The 22708-nt window shown below is 37.7% G+C and overlaps 1 pseudogene and 3 gene segments (V, D, J or C); all 4 read right to left on the bottom strand.

Moving 5' to 3' along the window:
- Nucleotides 1–330: 330 nt before the first annotated feature.
- LOC115819440 (Ig heavy chain V region 914-like) lies at nt 331–1466 on the bottom strand. The segment is given in 3 exon segments: nt 331–363; nt 983–1299; nt 1424–1466. Coding segments are annotated over 3 exon segments (393 nt in total).
- A 3105-nt stretch (nt 1467–4571) lies between these two features.
- On the bottom strand, nt 4572–5092 carry LOC115819441 (Ig heavy chain V region 914-like; annotated as a pseudogene).
- Nucleotides 5093–7067: 1975 nt separating this feature from the next.
- LOC115818163 (Ig heavy chain V region 6.96-like) lies at nt 7068–13306 on the bottom strand (the record flags this gene model as incomplete). The annotated part of the segment is given in 2 exon segments: nt 7068–7369; nt 13264–13306. Coding segments are annotated over 2 exon segments (345 nt in total), but the record flags the coding sequence as incomplete, so codon positions are not given.
- Nucleotides 13307–18244: 4938 nt separating this feature from the next.
- LOC115819442 (immunoglobulin heavy variable 3-72-like) lies at nt 18245–20089 on the bottom strand. The segment is given in 3 exon segments: nt 18245–18438; nt 19540–19707; nt 20086–20089. Coding segments are annotated over 3 exon segments (366 nt in total).
- Between the last annotated feature and the right edge of the window lie 2619 nt (nt 20090–22708).

Genomic DNA, 22708 nt, shown 5'->3' on the forward strand with positions numbered 1-22708 from the left:
CTATTGTGGCTCCATTCAGGAGGTTTTTGTTTGAGGGAGCTGTGTGTCTCTAACACTGTGGCAGTCTTTGCACAGTAATACACAGCTGTGTCCTCAGTCTGCAGGCTGCTGATTTCTAAGTAGAGAACATTCTGACTGCTGTCTCTGGAGATGGTGAAGCGACTTTTGAATGAGTCTCCAGTGTCTGTGGATCCTCCACCTCATATGATCCCAATTAACTCCATGACTTTTCCCTCAGGCTTTCTGATCCAACAAGCGCCATAGTCAGAGAGGGCATATCCTGAGATTTGACAGGATAATTTCACCTTTTCACCAGAAGAGACAGTTTGATCAGGAGATGAGGTCAGAGAGATCAATGTAGACCTGATATAAGGAGAGAAGGAGAGAAAACTGTTACTATTGTTAGAGTTAGAAATGATGTAGTGCCATAGAGTGTGATAGAAATAATAAAACAAATGATGAACTTAACTGAATTTATCTTCTCACATTGCAAAAAAAAATCATATCTAATTTTCATTAACCTGTGTTAACCACCATTTCACTGACTGTCATTAAGTAAATAAGTTAATACTGAAAAGTGTTTAAAGATCAAATAATGAGATTTGTTTTAATTGCTTTTCAAAGAACAGATACACCTCATTTTTGTTGCCGGGTGAAGAATCATACTTTCTCTCCTGTTGTGAAGTTGTGCATCCAGATTCCCAATGTGGTAACAGTAAGAAGAATAAATACTGTACTGTATTATCCGGTTGATGTGTGTTTGCGCACAATCACAAAATGAGATGGTCCTAACAGGTGGCCACAAGCATGCTGACAGCTCCTTACATTAAAATAGAAAGTGTTCAGAGAAAAATAAATATTTGCTATACAGTTAAAACACATATTCCTATATGTAGCAAGATCATTGGGCAGGGTTGTAAAGTGTAAAAATGTATGAAAGTGGTTTTTTTTGAGGCTGTGTGTTTTTGTACAGCTCCTCTACCAAATGGAAACATTGTGTGTAACGGGCACAGTAATACACAGCTGTGTCTTCGGTCTGCATATTATTCCCTTGTAATGTTATTGTGTTACTGCTGGTGTCTCTTGAGATGCTGAACTTGTTTTTCAGAGACTCTTTGTAGTCTAAGCTCCCACCACTGCTGACCAATCCTATATACTCCAGAGCTTTTCCTGCTGGTTGTCTAATCCAAGCTGTAGCTTTGCTAGTAACAGAATATGAGACTTTGCAGTTGATGGTCATTTGCTGACCTGGACGAACAGTCTGAAAGTCAGGCTGAATCAGCTCATCAGAGTGGACACCTGGAAAAAATTCAGTAATTATTACAAAAGCATGAGACACTCAGTCAGGAACATTATACTGTCTGTAAAATGGACTATGAAATACAGCAGGTTTAATTTCTGTAATTAAACCAAAGAAACTCACAGGATGTGGCTGCCAGTAGCAGCACTAGAGACACAGAGAACATGATTGGTTTTGAAGCTCAACTTTTGAGAATGTCCCCTGTAGAGTTCAGAGGCTGTTTAAATGATTTAAATAGAGATTGGTCACATGAATCAGAAATGGGGATAATTTGCATAGGGGACTCACATCACATGAGCTGTGTGATCCATGCTTTCATCTTTTTCTCTTGTAATGCTGTGAGTGATTTACATATTTCATACACTTTTTTTGTTTTTTCCAGAAACAAATACAGCATGATTGGAATCATGTGAAACCTGGAATTTGTGATTTTTAATTGCAGTTTATTCTCTACGCAAAGGAGTGGGATTTTTTTTTTTCTCTCTTCAAACTTATTTACATGCTCTAGTTTATGATATCTAGTTTTTAGGTAGACTCCTGCTGCTGATTTGGTACAGCATTGCATCACTTTCTCTCACTGTGAGTCTCTGGCACAGTAATGAAGCTGTGTCTTCAGTCTTCAGACTGTTCATCTGTAGATAGAGCTGATTCTTACTGTTGTCTCTGGAGATGGTGAACCTTCCCTGAACACAACTAAAAAAAAAAATGTTAGAAATGCCATATAGGGCTGCCCCCCATTCCAGTCCTTTTCCAGGAGCCTGTCTGACCCAAGCCATCCAGTAATCACCAAAATCAAACCCAGAGGCTGAACAGGTCAGTTTATGAGATCCACCAGGTTTAATGATCACTGCTTCAGACTCAGTGTCTGACCCAAAACATCTGTAAATAAAGGGTAAAAGGGTAGAATGGTTCACATGGATGAACAGATCCAGTATGTGATCTATAAAGGGTAAAATGGTTTACCCTCTAGAGGTTTAAATGTGACTGTGACAGCATTTGTGACCAGTATTTTTTGTTTCTTTAATGAGTTCACCTGTGCTCAAAACAAAACAAAAAAAGAGAGTCAGTTCGTATATAAGCAGAGGTAGAAAAGCATGTGTTATTTAGAGCACAGAGATTTATGAAAATATGGAAAGCATAGTTATAAGTTGGAGCTCAAAAAACAAAAAAACAAAACAAAAAAAGGAGTATTTAGTAATAGTGTTTAAGTGTTTGTTCCATTTTTGTCGTTTTGGTATATTTTTACCACAAGGTAAAAGACGAAAAAAAAAAAAAGTATTTTAGTAAAGAATATTTATGGATAAACTGTCCTTCATTTGACATTTCATTGGACATAAGGATTTTATGTGGTTTTTGGGATTGAGTTCAGTGAATACACATGTTGTATTGATTCACATTTTTGCAAATGTTAGTGTGTAACACTTCATTGTTGATTTTACAGTTCATGGTTAGAATGTTCTAGTCCATTCACCAAGATGAAGATGACTGCCATGCGAGGGGGAGACAATCATGTGTAATTAAAAATTCAGTGGAGAAAATAAATAAGCGACTGATTGACCATATGTTACTGTTGTGCTGAATGTATGAGTCCTAAGGGGGAGACTTACAGTATCATAATTACAACTCTCTTCCTACATCCCACCCCTTTAAGTTTTTGTACAGCTGGTTGTATGAGTTTAATCACAGTGAATGTCTAGCACAGTAATAAACTGCAGTGTCCTCAGTCCTCAGTTGGTTCATATGAAGGTAGAAATTAGAGTTGTCCCTGGATACTGTGAAGCGGCCCTGCACTGATTGGGCTGCTCTCTTATGAGAGTCTGAGTAGTGGTGCATAATCCATTCCAGTCCTTTTCCATGAGCCTGACAGACCCAGAGTAAATCCAGTAAATTAAATCCACTGCAAGCACAGTTGAGTTTGTGGGCTCCACCCACTGTTTAGACTGTGTGAGAACCTGACACTGGACACCTGAAAGAAAATCAGACAAAAACATTTAAAAAAAAAAAAGATCACAAGTATCACAGCTATCTGGAAAGTGAGTCCTTTATTTGTTTTAAATAATGCATGAACTTACTTTGTATGGCTGCTAATAGCAGCAGTAAACACACAAGTCACATGTTTTGTGATGAAAATGAACTGATGGAAGCTGCTCTTCTGTCCTCTCCAGAGATCAGAGGGATTTTCACTGGACTGCTTTTTTCTGCATTGTTGTCATGTTTATTATAGGTAGAGAATTTGCATTGCCTGCTGGGGCTGTGGCATACACAGTTCCCATTCAGTTTTCATATCAGTCCTGACTGAATGCTCTCAGCATTATTTAAAGCAGACAAGCGCCATCTACTGTTAACATAAGAGAATTTATCGTTAATGCAGAGCAAGTAATTTATGTTCTTAACTGCAGACTGTTCAGTGTCTCTTCTGCCCTCAGCTTATGTGTCTCTACACAGCCTAGACAGAGAGCTTAACAAGGCTGTAGTAAATACTCAGGACACTGCTAACTCTTAAGAGTGTTTGCTGAGAAACCATATTGTAAAACTGTAAAACACAAAGAAATAAAAATATTTTTCAGTTAGCAGAGCTTTATGTAAATAAACTACATAGCAATCAAAATTATGACATATGTATGTAAAGTTAACTAATATGCTTCAGTAATTTATCAGAATGCTACTTTCTAAATAACAAACAAAAAACTGTTGTAAAATTCAGGTACAACAAGCAGACTTGATAAATATTCTTTAACACTACCAAGCTAAGTTAGCTGCCTAGTCTAGGATGCTACTTGAACATGAATACAGTAATATAAAGTACCAAAATTGATATGTGTCCAGATAGAACTAGGGGATATCATAGAACTTAATTGTCTGATTCTTACAGATTGTCCTGTGTCAAGGACAGTAAACGATGAAAATAGACACTTCTTTTACATTCCTTCCACTCTAAAAGCTAAAACCAAAATGGCTGCCATAATGAAATTCACTTGTGAGACCGCATAATTACGTCTCTATGTGGCAGTATTGATCACAGTACCGGGGACAGAATAATGTCACTTATAAGTTTTCCGGTCGTGTCAGTGATTTAGCTTTTACTGTTTCACTGTTTGACCGAAGATCAAGGCAGACATCTGATACATGGATCTCTTAATGGATCCCTGTGTGTGTGTGTGTGTGTGTGTGTGTGTGTGTGTGTGTGAGAGAGAGAGAGGGAGAGAGAGTTAACTTTTATGATGCACATTTTTGTGTGTACTGCCCACAAAAAGATCTACTGTCAATTTCTCTACAGTTCTCCACAGGCCTGTTTGACAGCAGTAGAGCTTTCACACAGGGTGGTCTCTGATTTGTTTCCCTGTGACCCTCGAGCACAATAATACACAGCTGTGTCCTCAGTCTGCAGGCTTTGTCCTCGCAGAGACACTGTACTGCTGGAGGTATCTCTGGAGACCTGAAACTTGTTCTTCAGTTGTTCACTGTAATATGTGTTTCCATCACCACATATTGCTCCAACCCATTCCAGTGTTTTTCCTGCAGGCTGTCATATCCAGTCAGTACAGTGGCTGCTATCAGTCAGTGAATATCCAGAGACCTTGCAGGATAAAGTCATGGACTGACCAGGCTTCACAACCATAGAATCAGGCTGGTTCAGCTCAATGCAGTGGACTCCTGCAGGGCACAAACACAGTCAAATATAAATAACTTAATTCACATTCCCTCTGTACTTTTAAAATACAGGTGAATTCACTGGTACTCACTGTTTACAGCTGCCAGCAGCAGTAGCAGTAGCAGAGAGGAGGAGACCATGGTCTAAGAGGAGACAGATGTGTTTGGAGTTGGTCTTTCTCTGCTCACATACACTCGGACATGGTTTAAATATGAAGATGTGACACAGTGAATTTGTTTAGAGCAGTGCCTCTCATCCACTTCACCACTGAGGGTCACATGGCTTTTATCAGTTAGACAGGTTTACTCCTAAAACCTTTATTAAAAGCTGAGCAGTTATAGTATATATCCCAGTTCAAAGACATTCATTTTTCTGCACACTTTTTACAATATTCAAATGTAATATATTTAATATTCTGAAAAGAGTGTTAATTTGACACTAGCCTTGTAATAACTAGTATAATCAATTGCTCATTGAAATGTTTGTCTTAAATGTTTTTGTGTGTGTATGTGTTTGTACAAGAGTGTGTGTACATGTGCGCATATTCACTGTTGTCTGCCATGGTATTAGATGTCAAACCATAAAGCCAAAGTTTTGTTACCACTTACAGAAAGTTACATGGTTTAAAACACAATTGTGTTTATATAAATCCATTCACATAAATTTGTGTTTGAGCAGGATTATTTGCCTTTCTTTGCCACGTGACAATGCCATTCTAGATTTTTTTTTCCTAGTTTTATGAAACCGGTTTTCAAAATTTGTTTGTGGTATATTTACCTTTGTTAGGTTCAGTAAAAAAAAAGGAACTGTTCTTGATTCCTGTTTGACATACTTCTCAGAATAATACAGCATAAATTAGTTGACAAATAATGTATGATGGTTTCCACTTTGCTTCTACTTTACACAAAGACAAGCAGATACTGGTTAAGACAACGGTAAGTAGCTCTATCTTTATCATGAGTTCAAAGCATAATTGATAGAGAAGATCATTACTTTACCTAGAGAGACACATACAGCAGTAATTAATAGTTAAGTAATATCAAATATCTAGTAACTAATGGAGAAAGTGCACAGACAGCTCAGAGCACAGTAAGAAAACTGCATATGTGGAGGTGATGGAAAAAGTCCAGGAAGGCCGAATAATTGTCTTCTCTGCAGGGCTGAAGAAGGGAGAAAAAAAAGTAACTGTAGTTCAGAAGCTTAATTCACAGGTGAGTAGGTTAATTAATGGCAGAGCTGGCCCGACACATAAGCGAACTAAGTGGCTGCTTAGGGCCCTTCCCTAGCCACAAGAGAGCCTACAAGAGTGCTTGAAATAAAGTTGTAATTTTTCAATGGAAAAATTCACAATATTACGAGAATAAAGTCGGACTTTTAGGCTATGTGTTATTTTAGAGGGTGAGTATCAGAAGAGCAGCCTGTCACCTGTGTTAAAATGAGGAACAAAACTGTAAACCTGTGTGTACCTTTGGTTGACTTGTTTACATTAAATGCGTAGTCTACTGGTTTATTTGGTTATTTTTCAGTACACCACATTCAGTATGCCACTTAGTACTGTATCACTTTGAATATTAAAGTGCAAATAACACCAGACCACTCTTGAGAGTTTGCCACCTTTTAAGTTAAAAACCATAGGAGGGTAAAAACATGCCAGGCTGACTGTGATATGATGTAAGCAGCACAGCTACAACTAATAAAATTGATAATGCGTGTGTTAGATTTACGGGAGGTGTGTGAATGATCAAGCGTTGATAATAGTCAATAGTATTGGTAGGGCGGGTTGGAGGCGGTGGGGGCCCCCAGTCAGATTCTGCTTAGGGCCCCATAAAGGCTTGGGCTGGCCCTGGTTGATGGGGCTAATGCATAAATGGTAGTGAATGAGTTAGTTAGTTAGTGTGTTTTTCTAAATTCAGCAAAATCATGTCCTTCAGTATCAATGTTGGATTCTCTGTTCTGAAACAGTTTTAGTAAAACTGAAGCTTTGAAAGTGCTCTGTCTTTCACTGCTGCTTTTGTAGGATAACTGAAATATTTCTCCCACTGTAGATGATTTGCTGCCTCAATGGCTCTGTTTGTTTTTTGTACAGCACTGCATCCCTTTCTCTCACTGTGAGTCTCTGGCACAGTAATACACAGCTGTGTCTTCAGTCTTCAGACTGTTCATCTGTAGATAGAGCTGTTTCTTACTGTTGTCTCTGGAGATGGTGAACCTTCCCTGAACACCACTGGAGTAATATTTGCCACTACTGTCACCTTTAATTGTTGACACCCATTCCAGTCCTTTTCCAGGAGCCTGTCTGACCCAAGCCATCCAGGCGCCACCAAAGTCAAACCCAGAGGCTGTACAGGTCAGTTTATGAGATCCACCAGGTTTAATGATCACTGGTCCCGACTCAATCAGTGTCTGACCCATTACATCTGTATACAAAGAGAATATAAGAAATTAAAAAAAATACATTTAAGAACATCATGTAAAACTAGAAAATATTCACATTCATACATCAAAATAAAATTAAATGTTTAGAACTGTCTTACATTGTTCAAACATTGTTCAAACATGATGATCAAAAACAAAATATCTCTTGACTCCTTAACTGAGCTGACAGGAGCTACTTCTGAAAATACTGTACACTCAGACAGAGATGAAAAGAGACATGAGATTATAAAGGACTGAAGTGGAGTATAACTTTGCATGGTCCACCCTTCAGAGACCTAAACAGATACATTGAGAAACTTTGTGATCAGAGTTTGGAATCTGTGAAGATTTCTCATTATTCAAGGGTAGATTATGATAATCCAATTGGGTTTGTCACATTCATTTTAATAAGAAGAAGAAAAAGAAGAAAAATAATCACCATTCTCAATATTATTAACAAGTCAAGTGTGTGATTTTAAAGGGTAGAATGGTTTACAAGGATGAAGAGATCCAGTGTGTCAGTACAAAGGGTAAAATGGTTCAAGATGACTAAATAAGCTGAAATGAATGGGGAAGTGGATTTTTTGTTTGGTTTGGTTGTTTTTTTGTTTTTTTACAGGTCAGTTTATTTCTCTCTCACTGTACTCTGGCACAGTAATACACAGCTGTGTTTTCATTCTTCACACTGTTTATCTGTAATTACAGCTTAGTGCTACAGTCATCTCTCAATAGACTGGGAATAGCTGATAGGACAACTAGCAATGCTTATGTATGCAATCTATTCCAGTCCTTTCCCAGGAGCCTGTCTGATCCAGGCCAGATAAAGGTCACTGAATGTGAATCCAGAGATTGTACAGGTCAGTTTATGAGATTCTCCAGGTCTTTTAACTACAGCTTCAGACGGAGTGAATGTGTAACTGTTATGCCCAGCCTAGGGGTTACCGAGCATAACATAAAAGTGACTCCCCTTTCCCTATTCCCAGTGATGACCCGTGCCAGTGAATACAGTCCAAAAAGTGATTTATTTAGAAGGGTGGTAGTGAAGAGCGTCGGGAGTGAGTGCGGCCAAAACAACAAACAAAACAATCTATAATTTACAAACTAAATAAACTACTTCCCAAAAATAAAATAAAAATAAAATACAGAATTCTTCCCTAACGAAAAAACAGGAGAAAAGAAGAACGAACAAAAATGGCTTCACACCCCCCACAACTACCCAGACTGTTCACATGAAAATTATTTACAATATATACAACGAACATCTATCAGACCCTATACACAACGAAAATCACAAACACACAAATAAAGATCTACACTCTATACAACGAATATCTCTCAGAAAAATAAACACAATGAGTTATCGAAAAACACAACGAAAAGACACGGTCAAATTGGCCAGGAAAAGCGGGGGCAACCGGCATATGGAGGCAGCGTCTTTTTAAAACTGGCGCCGTCAGGCTGTGGGCCAATCCCCGACCGCCACCTGCAAATGAACACATTAAAGAGACAGAGAGACATACGGGGAAAACACACCAGACAGGGGAGGAAACAGCACCACACACAGGCAGGGGGAGAAAAACAGCAGCACACAAAACAATAATACACACTTATGACTCAGGGTCATAACAGTAACACTCAAAACTGTAAATCAGGAGAACAGAAGGAATAAGACAAGAGAAATATCAGCCACCGCTAACATTGTCAAATGTCTGTTTGATATTAATTTAAGAAAAGCTGAGAACTCACAAGATGCAGCTGCCAGCAGCAGTAACAGTGGTAGAGGGGTCATGATTTGTCCTGAACAAACTGGTCTGATCTGTTTCTCTCTGTTCTCCTGAGATCAGGGACTGCTGTTGGTTTATTAATACACAGACTTTGTTAATAAAAGGTAAAGGTTTGCTTTGCATAGGGTGATAGCTAATCATGTACATCTGAGAGGATATGTCACAAATATACTTCTACTATTACTACTACTACTAATAATAAAACGTTTATTTAGTGCCCAATATCACTATTTATATTCTCAAAGGGCTTTACATGAATATAACAAAGTCAAATCAAAATGATAATATCTGTAAGTTAGAGAAAATAGATAAATTTTTAGTCTGGTTTTAAAGATATGGAGAAACATTGCCTACCTAACTTCTGTAGGTAAACCATTCCAGAGGAAGGGAGAGCAGTAGGAAAAGGCTCTGTTGCCAGCGGACTTCTTATTAATTCTTAGAATGACTAACAGTCCAGAATTTTGAAAACACAGGGTGTGAGGGAGGTTATAGGATGAAATTAAGTTAGACAGGTAGGAAGGTGTAAGCTCATGTAAAATTGTATATGTTAATAAAAGGACCTTAAAATCTTCCCTTGCATGAATTGGGAGACAATGAAGGGAAGCCAGGACAAGTGTAATGTGGTCAAACCCCCTTGTTCTGGTCAGGATTCTGGCATTATGTCATCCAAAGGGAGCATGTGAATAGAGAATAGAAAAGAACCAAGGACTGATCTCTGAGGAACACCATAGTTAAACTCACAGTATTCAGAGGTCACAATATTATAGTGGACACATTGCTTTCTCTCTGAGAGATAAGATTTAAACCAAGAGAGCACCAGGCCTTGAATCCCAATTTGAGTTTCTAGGTACTTTAACAATATAGTGTGATTGACCGTGTCAAATGCTGCACTCAGATCAAGCAGAATAAGAATTGAGGTAGCACCAGCATCCATGGCTAATAAAAGATCATTAGTTACTCTAGTAAGTGCGGTTTCAGTAGAGTGAAAACACCTGAAGCCTGACTGAAATATTTCAAGACTGTTAGAGGGCTATCAGCTGAGCAGCTACAATTTTTTCAAATATTTTGAAAGAAATGGGAGATTAGACGCTGGCTTATAATTATTTAAGGCTTCAGGGTCAAGTTTTTTCTTTTTTCTTTTTTCTTTTTTTCTTTTTTTTAAGTAAAGACCTGATCACAGCTGTTTTAAAAGCAGAGGATAAAACACCAGATTTATGTGACATAACTAGAAGGTTTAGTATTGTTGGGCCGAGAACTCTATCTAAAGTTTAGCAGGTAGGGGATCAAAGAGGCAAGAGGCTGGTTTAGCAGAGTGCACCAGTTTGGACAGCACATCTAGAGAGACAGTGTTAAATTGAATAAAAGGGTGCACATCATGATTAATCTCAGGCGCAATGACAGAGAGCATGCAGGCAGTCTGATTTGATTAATTAATTTGAATATTACGACGAATTGAGTCTATTTTTTGTGAGAAAAATTCAACAAAATCGTTTGCAGTAAAAGGGCTAGATTGAGGGGAGTGATTCTGGGTAAGTTTAGATACTGTATCAAAAAGGAACTTGGGTCATTTTTGTTAACATTAATTACTTTTCAGTAATACGCGGATTTGACTGTGTAGAGAGCATGTTTATAATCTATCAGACTGTTGTGCCAGGCGAGGCAGAAAATCTCTAGTTTGGTTGCCCGCCAGTTTTGTTCCAATTTCCTACACACCTGTTTCAGAGCACGGATTTCATTATTAAACCAAGGTGTTGAGTGTTTATGCCTGTTCTATATAGTTAATGGTGTTTCCATATCTAGTACATTACGGAGGGTAGAATTTATGCTGTCCATCAAGTTGTTCAAAGACCTTTGCTGATCACTGAAAGAGTTGAGAGCAGTAGGAAGCAGGTCAGCTAGCACAGCAGTGGTGGAAGCATTAATGCGATGGCAACTACAAACCGTGGTAGAAACAACTGGTGTGAACTGGAGAGTTACTTGGAAAGTAATAAGAAAATGGTCTGAGAGGGCAGCTTAGTAAGGAGAAATGACTACGTGAGAGATATCTAGTCTGCGGGCTAGAATAAGATCTAAAGTGTTGCCACTGAAATGAGTTGGTTTGTGACGTATTGGTTAATGCCAAAAGTGTCTATGATAGCTGTAAAAGCTTTATTAAGAGAATCAGAACTGTTATTGATGTGGATATTAAAGTCCCCCAATATCAGGATTTTATCCAGTCTAGTTAGAATAACAGAGATAAATTCAGAGAACTCATCTAGAAGTTGACTATAGGGCCCCGGGGACAATGGAGCACTACTATGAGAAAAGATGAGGTAGTACCTGATTGCTTTATGGAGAGCAGCTCAAAGGCAAAATTAGGCAAACTAAGGGTGTTGGAGAAAATTTAGTATCATAGATTAGAGCTACATTTCTCTAGAGCTCATTTTGCTACTCTTTTCTTTGAAGAGTTATTGTACGTATAAATGAGCTGCTAAAAAACAAAATAACCATTAGCCAGAAACAGATATTATTCTTGAACAATTGAAATGAATGAAACTCCTGACATTATTGTAAAGCAGGTTGTGTTGTCACATGTTGGTAAGCAAAGAAAAATGCTTATATAAGCAGTTATATAAGCAGTTTCTTCAGTTGCCAAATAATGAATATGTTGCAATATTGGGTAAGGAAGGGGCAGAAAATGTATGTTTTATATTGAAAGTAAAAAGCTCTTGATGTTGTAGTAAGGGAAGCCTATGAGTGTTTCTGTCTTCACTTTAAATGTGTCATGTCAGGATTCTTTTTCTGCTTCATTGCATGTGACTATTTTTAAATTTCTCTTCTGTGACTCTAAAGTTTGTCAGAGAACTTATGAAAGACTTAAGACCTGTTCAAATCTAGGTAATTATAATATACAGACTGCAATATACAGAGCTCAAGAACGACAACAGGATCAAACACCGGGAACAGACAGGAAGACTGAACTCAGGCAGGATGAGGTTACAGGACCCAGGTGCAGGTTTTGATTTGGAATCAACTTACAGGTTAACAATGCTTTGAATCACTCACAGACAGAGTTAAAATCTTACGTTAAGAAGAGACCTCACAGAGAGCTGAACAAAGCAATGACTCTTTATACACAAGAAATAAAAGGGTAAATGAAGACAAACCAGACGACACAAATGTTTAAATAGTTGGCTGATCAGAATGGTGATTAGTAGATTTGCCATGCTATATGCTTAGTAACTGAACAGGGGAGGGGGAGATGGATATGTGACACATTGCCAGGTTTGGGGAATATCTTTGCACATGGGTAAGCTCCATAACCCTGCTAATCTCTGTCTGGGTTACTCTTCATAACCCAGAACTTATCAGGACCACACAGAAGGCTCATCTAAAAATATCTTATTGATACAAAATTCAATTACAGGTTACTACTGAATGTCAACAAATTCTACTCTTGACATATATCATGTCTGATCTTAATATTTCTTACAGAAACACAGTTGGAAAAGTTTCTCTCTATGACAAAATGTATATTGCTTTACTATGACTCACTCATCAGAACATCAGTCTTTCTTTCTTTCTTTCTGGGGAGAATGTAGTAACTATATATATATGAATATATCTTGGTTTAAGTTTATGCTTTTTACAAACTCCTACATAGAGGTTTTTGTACTGGATAGCTGATAGTTTATAACCCTGTGTGTAATACACTTTGGCACAGTAATACACAGCTGTGTCTTCAGTCTGTAGATTATTTCCTTGTAATATTATTGTGTTACTGCTGGTGTCTCTTGAGATGCTGAACTTGTTTTTCAGAGACTCTTTGTATTCTGAACTCCCACCACTGCTGATCAATCCAATATACTCCAGAGCTTTTCCTGCCGGATATCGAATCCAAGCTGTGTGTTCACTAGTGACTGAATATGAGACTTTGCAGTTGATGGTCATTTCCTGCCCTGGATGAACAATCTGAAATTCAGGCTGAATCAACTCATAAGAGTGGACACCTGGAAAAGATTAAATAGTTATTACAAAAACATGAGACAATCAGTCAAATACTTTAAGCTGTCAGTAAAATGGACTACAGATACTGCAGCTTTAATATCTGTTGCTGGACCAAAGAAACTCACAGGATGTGGCTGCCAGTAGCAGCACTAGAGACACAGAGAACATGATTGATTTTGAAGCTCAACTTTTGAGACTGTCTCCTGTAAAGTTCAGAGGCTGTTTCGGATTTAAATAGACTGGTCACCTGAGACAAAGGGCGGGAGAATTTGCATAGAAGGGTCACATCAGATAAAGAGTTTTCACCAATGTCTCCTCAATTTTTCAACTTGTAATATATTACATATTTTATCCACTTATAAAAATGAAAGAAAAAAGAAACAGATTGAAATTACTGCATCGTCTAAATTAAATTAAACCTTTAAACTTTGAATTCCTGTTATTCCAATGTGAAGGAGTGAGATTATATCAGTTTTTTCTCTTTTTTTAACCTCACATGTACTTCTTTCAAGGCCAGATTAATATCTAGTTTCTAGTGTTTTAAATTCTGTCCACATATTCAGAAAATGTACCTTTCAGACATCATGCAGTGTCATTTAAGGATGGATATTGCCCCCTGTAGGTCAACAGCTACACTTGTTGGAGAGCGATTTTATATCCACAAACGTGCAGTTTTTCCCCCTTTGGACTCTGTTTTTGTCTCTAAGGATTACTATATCTTAAATTGCTGAGATTTCTGAATGGTTTGTTCAGAGAAGGTGGCACAGCAACAGTCAGCTGTTCCCATCAATGCAGTGCATTCCAGATCTTACCCACAAACCTCCCTGATCCAGGCGTAATAAAGGTAAATGTGAGTCCAGAGAATGTACAGGTCAGTTTATGAGATTTTCCAAGTCTTCTAACTACTGCTTCAGACTGATTGAATGTCTGACAATCAATATCTGTCAATCAGGAAAATGAGAGAAAGGTGTCACTGACTGTTTATGTAGATCACTATGAAGTATGTTTGTTGCCATTGTAGAATTTCTTTCTTTCTTTCTTTCTTTCTTTCTTTCTTTCTTTCTTTAGTGAGAATAGTGAGAATAATGTTGAATAGTATTGTGCTGTCTATCAGGGACCAATGGCTTAAATCTTAAAAGAGTTTTTTATGAAAGACCAAAGTAACTATTTTATGTAGTTCATTCTCTGAACCCAAGAATTCATGGGTGTAAACAGGTATACATGAAGTTTTACTGTAATTACTTTAGATCCATTTAGAGAGACTGTTACGTGCGCGCACTGTGCGTTTTATTTGTGTGTCTTGTTTCATCTGCGTCTCTCTCTCTCTCTCCCTAGGTACCCAGCTGTGGCGTGAAAGGCTGTCAGTTCCATCTGGCCTGATGTTGCGTCCAGCCTCCACCTGCCAGCCTGGCCAACCAGGAATGGAGTGCCCCTTTTGGCTTGGCAAACCGGACGCAGAGCGCCAACATTTAAAGAAGCTGGATGTGCTGCGTTTTCAGATTTCGATCTCGCTTTCTTTCTGTGCTTTTTATAGTTTTCTCTAGTATTACAAATTTGCCATTCTGTGTACGACTTTGAATTTTCATTTATTGACTTTGTTTGTGGATTGCGCATCGGCTTTGGTGATGTGGTTATCGCGGGGAGAAGGACAGGTAAGGTAGGGGATCCCCACGGTAGTGTACACTCTGTATAGAGTTAGGTTAGAGGCGGGTGCCACTCTTGTATGTTTCGTTATTAGATAGCTAGTGCAGTGAGGCTTCCTTTGGCTCTGCCACCTTTTTGTTTTGTAGTTCAGTGTGTGTTTTGGTGTAGACATGTAGGGTGGTTTTTGTTTTACTAGTTTCTTTCCTTTGGCACCGCCTGTCGTCCTCTCTCAACTTCGTGTGTTTTTGTGTGTGTGTTTGTAAATTTGTAAATATACTTGTATCGCTCTGTAAATGTCCCCAATATATCGCGCACCCTTTACACATTGATTCCCCGTGTCCGTGTCTTTCCTCCACCCATTACGCCGTCCCAAACCAGCACAAGTGGTGGGTTCCCTTATGCTACGTCCGCTCTACATACCCCTACACACCATACTACACTGGTGACGTAACAGAGACCTTAACAGCTACAGTAGAAAGGATAAAGAGAGAGAGAGAGAGAGAGAAAGAGAAATGGCTTCTGAGAGCTCTCATAAATGATAACAGAACTTCCAATCCACATCAGTACTTCTGGCGATCAGAGTATTTTGCCATTTAATCCGACCGGTCACAGCTGTGAAAGAGAATAAAGTCCAAAAAATCTTAGAAAAGGCATGCAAGTATAACGGGGCTGTTCAAGAAGTAAATTCATAGACTCACCTAACGGTGCGTTTCCACAGCTATGAGTTTCGCATCGCTCTCATTGAGGTTGAATGGGTGCGAAATACGCACTGCTGTTGCGAAATCGGTGCGAATTCGCAGAAGCATGCGAAATAGAAATGGTGAATTTTCAACTTTATGCAAATGAGAGCCGAGAACCAATCAGTTCAGCGTATGATGTGTTTGGTACATGACATTTTCTAGAGAGGTGAGAGTACCGAAAAAATTCTGACCAAAATAGCAGAGACTAAATGCTACATGTAGCATGAAAACTCTCTCAGCGGCTTTGGTTGGGGCAAGTAGAGCACTGTATACCATCATTTAAGCAATCTTGAGCTAGGTGACTTGCTTTCTGTTGTCGCGACCACGCCCCCAGTGTGCAATTTCACAGTGTGAAATTTGCGAGGTGTTTCGTTGTAGGGAAACCGAGCGTAACTGTGAAAAATCTATGATTAAACAGGTTAATATTAAAATATTCCTAATATTCAGGCATATTTCCTAATATTCAGGAATATTCCTAATATCCAGTTTTATTTATCTTATTTCCACAACTAGTATATCAAACATACTGCCAAATTGTGTTTTAGGAAACAAATATTCTTCAGAAAATATTAGGTATTATGGGCAGTCAAAAGTAAAATAATAATGATGGCAAAAGTTTAATGATGCAAACTGCAGTTTAATGATGTAAAATGTGCTCAAAGAGTGAAACATATTCAGTCACACCATGACACACTGTAAATACTAAATGCACAATTCATAAAACCAAAAACAATTATTCACTTATTGCAGAACTCATGAAAATGGAGGGGTGGGGTTGGGGTAGACTAAGTGGGTAAGTAACTACATAATGCTCTTTGGATCTTTTCCTCAGTAACTGAATAACTGCAAGATGATAGTTGGTTGTTTAACTGTGTTTGAGTGTGTCATGTGACATCATGAATATTTATGAAAAGCCTGTTTTTATAGGGTGTTATCTCTATGTCTGTGGAATAGAATGTCCCACCAGAAGATGGACTGTGATGGGTAAATCAGAGGAAACATCAGCAGTAAAATGATCAGAGACACTAAACTGTTACCAGCCCTGAACATGACATAAGTCTCTGTTTGAGTCATAATTCATCAATGATCTATGGATTTGATAGGAGACCACAGGAAAGGATGATCAACACTATAGACAGTGGCCACCTGTTTACACTGATTGCTGACAAACACAACAGCACATGGCCAACTGGTGAAGAAACATATAAACTAGAAGTAATGAAATGATCTTAGACAATGAATTGTTTCCAGCTCCAAACATTTACTTTCATAAATACATCATACTCCCTCTTGCCTGTTCTGGTCGACCCTCATGTGTGCGTATATCTTTACATACCATGGTGCCACCTACAGGTAGACTCCCAACAATTAGTCATAACTTAAATCAGCTACTTGCATAGCACTCAGGTCAGAAGGGGATCACAGCTAACCCAAGCCACTTTTTTGTTATACTGTCATATTTCTGTTTGTTTTGTTCATTAGGTTTTCACACAGAAAATATTTCCAGTTCAGTCCCTTCCCATGTCAGTATTTCGCACTGAGACATGCAAAAGTCTCACTGATTTTTGTTCAGCACTGTAGCTCTTTGTGTGACAGTCTCTGGCACAGTAATAAATAGTTGTGTCTTCAGCGTTTAGGCTTTCCACCTCTAAATGCCGAATGTTTTTGCTGGTGTCTTTGGTGATGGACAACTGACCCTGGAGAGACTGGGCAAATGCCATAGCAGTACTGCTGTTATGTGTGACACTGCCACATGAAATGTGTTTTAAAATGAAATAAATATGTAGCACCTCATTGTAAAGAAAGGGTTTAAAGCTAAAAGCCTCGCAATTTTAAGCCTTTTTCTGGGGGCTAGTATATATATTGAAACTGTATGTTCTTGTTGTCAAAGCCACATTTTATACAGGGGACCAAAAATGCATTGTCTTTTGATTTTATTGTAATGCAACGGTGCCTTCAACAACCTTGCTGGCAATGCAAGGGGCGGAGCTTCTGGGAACAGGAAGGGCAGCAGAAATATATCCAGGTTGGCCTGAGGAGGGAGAGGAGAGAGGCCTTAGGAGGAAAAATGGCAGTGTGAGGAGGGGAGAACAGTGTTTGGTGTGTTTGGGAGTAAAGCACGATATCTCAAATCCACAAACTGTACCCTATAAGATCAACTCGACGGGCGGCATACCTGATCCAAAATCCAAGATCAAGAGGAACCCAAAAATTAAAGATTACTCTTCAGACTCTTGGGGAAACTTGGGAAGTTAAGCTTGCATGAGCCGGTGAGACCAAGCTGGTTATTTTTGCTTTTATATATATATATATATATATATATATATATATATATATATATATATATATATATATATTTTTTTTTTTTTTTTTTTCTTTTTTTTTTTTTTTTTCCTAAGGACTCTTTTTGGTTAATCGTTTTTGTTTTGTTTTGGTCTTGGCCTTCTGGACTTTCTGTTTTTTGGAAAAACTGGGGAAGGGGATGTATACATTGTTTGTTGTTTGTTTGGTAGTATTTGATTGTGCTGTTTTTGGTATTGTTTGTATGAGGTTATTTGGTTTTGTGCTTGTTTTTTTTTTTTTTTTTTCGTTATAGCTTGTTCACCAGTTTGCACAATACAGTTTGTTCGGGAGAATATAAATTGACTGACTGGCGTTTGTAATTATCCTTACAACTTCAAAACAGATACAGTGTATTTTCGCCGAACCTTTAGTGTAACTTCTACATGGTAAGAAAGTCAGAGGGGTTGTTACGAATGAATCCAACCCACTCCAGTCCTTTCCCTGGTTTCTGACGGATCCAGTGCATGTAATAGCTGCTCAAAGAGAATCCAGACACAGTACAGGACAGAGTGACAGACTGTCCAGGATTCTTCACCACAGACTCAGATGAGGTCAGTGACTGTCCACAAACACCTGGAAAAGTGAGAGGAAAAATACCAAGTCCTCTGGGAGTTTTATGTCTCAGATATTATTCATGAAAATGTATTTCCCAGTTGAACTGAAAGCCAGGAACATTCCATATTATAGATCATCCATTTTTACTGAGAAATGTCAAACTACAGCAGTGTGAAAACTTGTTAGCTCTATAAGTATCTGAAAGACACTGTATGTAAATGAGGACTGAATGTGACTCTTAGCGTTCTGGACAGGATTTACTTAAATAGATTGTCAGGATGAAAATAATGACAGTGATTGGCTACTGGAAAAATGTATTCACTGCATTCACTGAATATTAGTCATTCCATGACATAAAATTAATCCAAATTTAGCATTCCTTTTAGTTTCTCAGCCCAGCAACTTCCAACATTGCACATGCACCCAGCTCCTTCTTGAAACAATGATACTGACAAAAAATGATATGTTTATATTTGCAAAAGAAATGAGTTCTAAGCATCTGTGAATGTACATTTTTAAGTAGACATGTGTTGATATTATTTTGAGTTTTAACTTAAGAAACTGGACTGTATTTACTGTAAATATTTCTTTGATCATCACAGTTGTTTTTTTTTTTCTCTGTTCTGTGTTCAGCATGGCAGTCATTAAACACTTTTCCAGTGACATGCATTATATATACACACACACACACACACACACACACACACACATATATATATATATATATATATATATATATATATGTGTGTGTGTGTGTGTGTGTGTGTGTGTGTGTGTATGTATATATATGTGTGTATGTATGTATATATATACATTTATTATTTATGTATTTATTTTTTTATTTTTTCTACTGATGATTTTATACTTACACTTCTGCCAATGGCTCCATCAGTTTATTGTACAGCACTGCATCCCTTTCTCTCACTGTGAGTCTCTGGCACAGTAATACACAGCTGTGTCTTCAGTCTTCAGACTGTTCATCTGTAGATAGAGCTGATTCTTACTGTTGTCTCTGGAATTGTGAACTGTCCTTCAACAACACTGGAGTAATATATGTAAGCACTGTCACAGTTACATATTAGTCCAGTATTGTTGGAAGGATATATAAATAAACATTGCCTGAACTGATAAATAACAACAATTCCAGTTCTTTCCCAGGAGCCTGTCTGATCCAGTTTATGCCATAGTCACTAACGTCATACTCAGAGGCTGTACAGGTCAGTTTATGAGATCCACCAGGTTTAATGATCACTGCTTCAGACTCGGTCAGTGTCTGACCTAGTGCATCTGAAAACAAAGTGAATACAACAGTTAATTGAGGTAAAAAATAAATAAATGAATGAATAAATAAATGAATAAATAAATAAATAAATAAATAAATAAATAAAATCTATTAAAAAAATAAATTTGAAAGCATTATATGAAACTGAGAAGTATTCAGGTTCATCAAAACTAATTCAAAACTGACAGAGGTGAAAATAGATGTGGGTATAAAGGACCGAAGTAGAGTATAAATAGATACAATGAGTAACACTGTGATCAAAGTTTGAAATCTGTGATGATTTCCTTATGATTCAAAAAGTTACGTTTGGTACATCTCTTTTATCATCATCATCATCATCATCATCATCACCATCATTATTATTATTAACAATAATAACATACCCATTATCGGGTCTGGTGTGTGACTATGAAGGATAGAATGGTTTACATGGATGAACAGATTCTATATGTAATTATAAAGGTTGGAATGGTTTACATTGTTTGCACTCTAGATGCATAAAAGTGACAAAAAGTGATGTCAGATAAAACAGCAATTGTGACCAGTATTTTTTCTTTAATGAGTTTGCTTGTATTTGGAACAAATTCAGTTAACATATAAGTATACTGTTCTGTCCTAGACTAATGCTGTGTCTGAAATGGCATACCATATACTACTCATATACTGATCTTGACGTAAATGTAGTCAGTAGTATGCAGTACATGAAAAATAAAAACTTTGCAGTACACGACAGTTACCCGGATGATGCACTACTCTGGCAAAAATTTGCAGTATACAGCTGAAGCTCTCTTCGTCAGGTACTGCATCCCATGATGCATCGCTGTGATTTCCTACTGTCAAAAAAACAAAAACAAAAAAAAAACAAGGTGTATAGGGACAGCAGCAGATCCGAATATAAATAATGTATCAGTTGCATATTTTGGTGTAATAAGTCTTCATACGCTTTCTAATAGGACTACTTTTGATAGGTATTTGTTATAGGTGTGTTGTTCGTTTTTAACAGAACAAATAGCCCAACCAACAGCAAACGTGTAGAACACTACACGAAAGTTCTCATAATTGCATACCATACTCAGGGGTGGACAGTAACGAAGTACATTTACTTGAGTACTGTACTTAAGTACATTTTTCGAGTATCTGTACTTTACTTGAGTGTTATTTTTTTTTTTGGAAACTTATGACTTTTACTCCACTACATTTGAAATACAAATATTGTACTTTTCACTCCGCTACATTTCTATGAAGGTTCTCGTTACTCGTTACTTTAACGCATAGCTTTGAAGTCAGCGGACGAATTTTCTTTTCTAAAATGCGATAGGCCATATTGTGCTCGTCACAGCAGAAAAACCAATCACAGTAAACTGCAACAATGCTGTCAGTCAAGTGCGTGCTGCATTTTTTTTAACAACTGAACTTGGCGGTTTTACTGATGGCTACTACAATGGAAGATAAGATGATAAAGATAAAGGTTCCTCACCAGAGCAGCCATGGCCATATCTTAAGATCATGTCTGAGATTTTTTAAATCAACTGGTTTCCAAGCTAATTGCTTCCCGTATGCATTTGTGCGCTGTGTTCGCCTAACACTTAAAATCATTTGCCACAGTAGATATGAGATGTGACTTGAAAATTGTGATTTATATGTTTTTGAATGTGTGACGAATCTGGTGACAGAGGCAGACCACAACTTCTGCTGTTAACACAGTGTGTGAACACATACGGAAACCAGTTGACTTGAAAACCATTTTGGGCCTAACACCAGGTCCTGTGTGAATCCACTGCTGATGCATACTAATAGTTAGATAGCGAAAATGCCCAGTTAACGTTACTGACAAAATCCTTTCAGAAATATATGTTTTAATCTTGTCAGGTAAACACAGTAATAAGGTCAGCGGATTTATGTAGGACCCGGCCCCACTAAGACGAGGGGGGCGGGAATCAAGCGGTGACGATGGTCATCCAGCTGTTTCACATTTCAGACAATGCTATGTAGTAGAAGTAAAATTAACCTAGCCTACAACATTATGACGTGTTTATCCTTTTAAGGCCAATCTGAGTTAACCTAGTGCCTGTTTAACTGAAGCTATACACAGTCTTTTATAGAGGGAGCATTTGGTTCAACTGTGTTTCTATAGGCTTTGTAGCATATTCCACAAGCTTTTTATTCTACAGGTTCTACAAGCAAGTCAGTGCATTCAGTAGGTTGTTTCAGAGTCATTAGACTCTGTAAATACTTTGTTGCAACAATACAACAATGCGATGACATTAAAAAGAAAATGTACTTTTGAATACTTGAGTATTTTTAAAAGCAAGTACTCCAGTACTTTAACTCAAGTAAAAATTGAACTGAACAACTTTTACTTGTATTGGAGTAATATTTGACCAGGAATATCTATACTTTGACTCAAGTAATGGAGTTGTTTACTTTGTCCACCTCTGACCATACTGTATACAAGGGTGGGGAGTAGTGCGCAGTACACAGTGTATATTGGGCCAGTATGCAGTACACTAGTATACCATCTTGGACACCGCCTAAATTTACTGGAAATCCGCCACTAAGGGGAGCAGTTTAATCTACCTGTTACGTAGATGCAATAACCGTTAATAACTGAAGAAGCCAATGTTCTCAGGCAAAAATGTATTGTCACTGTATTACTCTGTCATTTACGTATCAGACAAAGTTTACATGTTTCATCCTACCTACAGTCATTGTTCAAGTAACATCTGTAAGTAATTCTAACGTTCATAAATTTATTTAATCATCATTTGGGAATTTTAGACTGTATCTTGTGTTCTAATAACGTGTGGAATTCTGCAAAGAGGACTATTTAATAGTGCCAAAAAAGTATAAAAGTGTCTGCTCAATTTTTGCTATTTTGGTATATTTTGATCTGAAAGTAAAAGACTTTTCTCTTTGATAATGTCCATTTTAAGCCAGAATTTGAGATCAAACTGTTTCATTCACCACTGTAATAATGCCCTAACCATAAAGAGACTGTATATTTAT

Source organism: Chanos chanos, chromosome 8 (assembly GCF_902362185.1).
Source record: "Chanos chanos chromosome 8, fChaCha1.1, whole genome shotgun sequence".
Classification (NCBI taxonomy): Eukaryota; Metazoa; Chordata; class Actinopteri; order Gonorynchiformes; family Chanidae; genus Chanos; species Chanos chanos.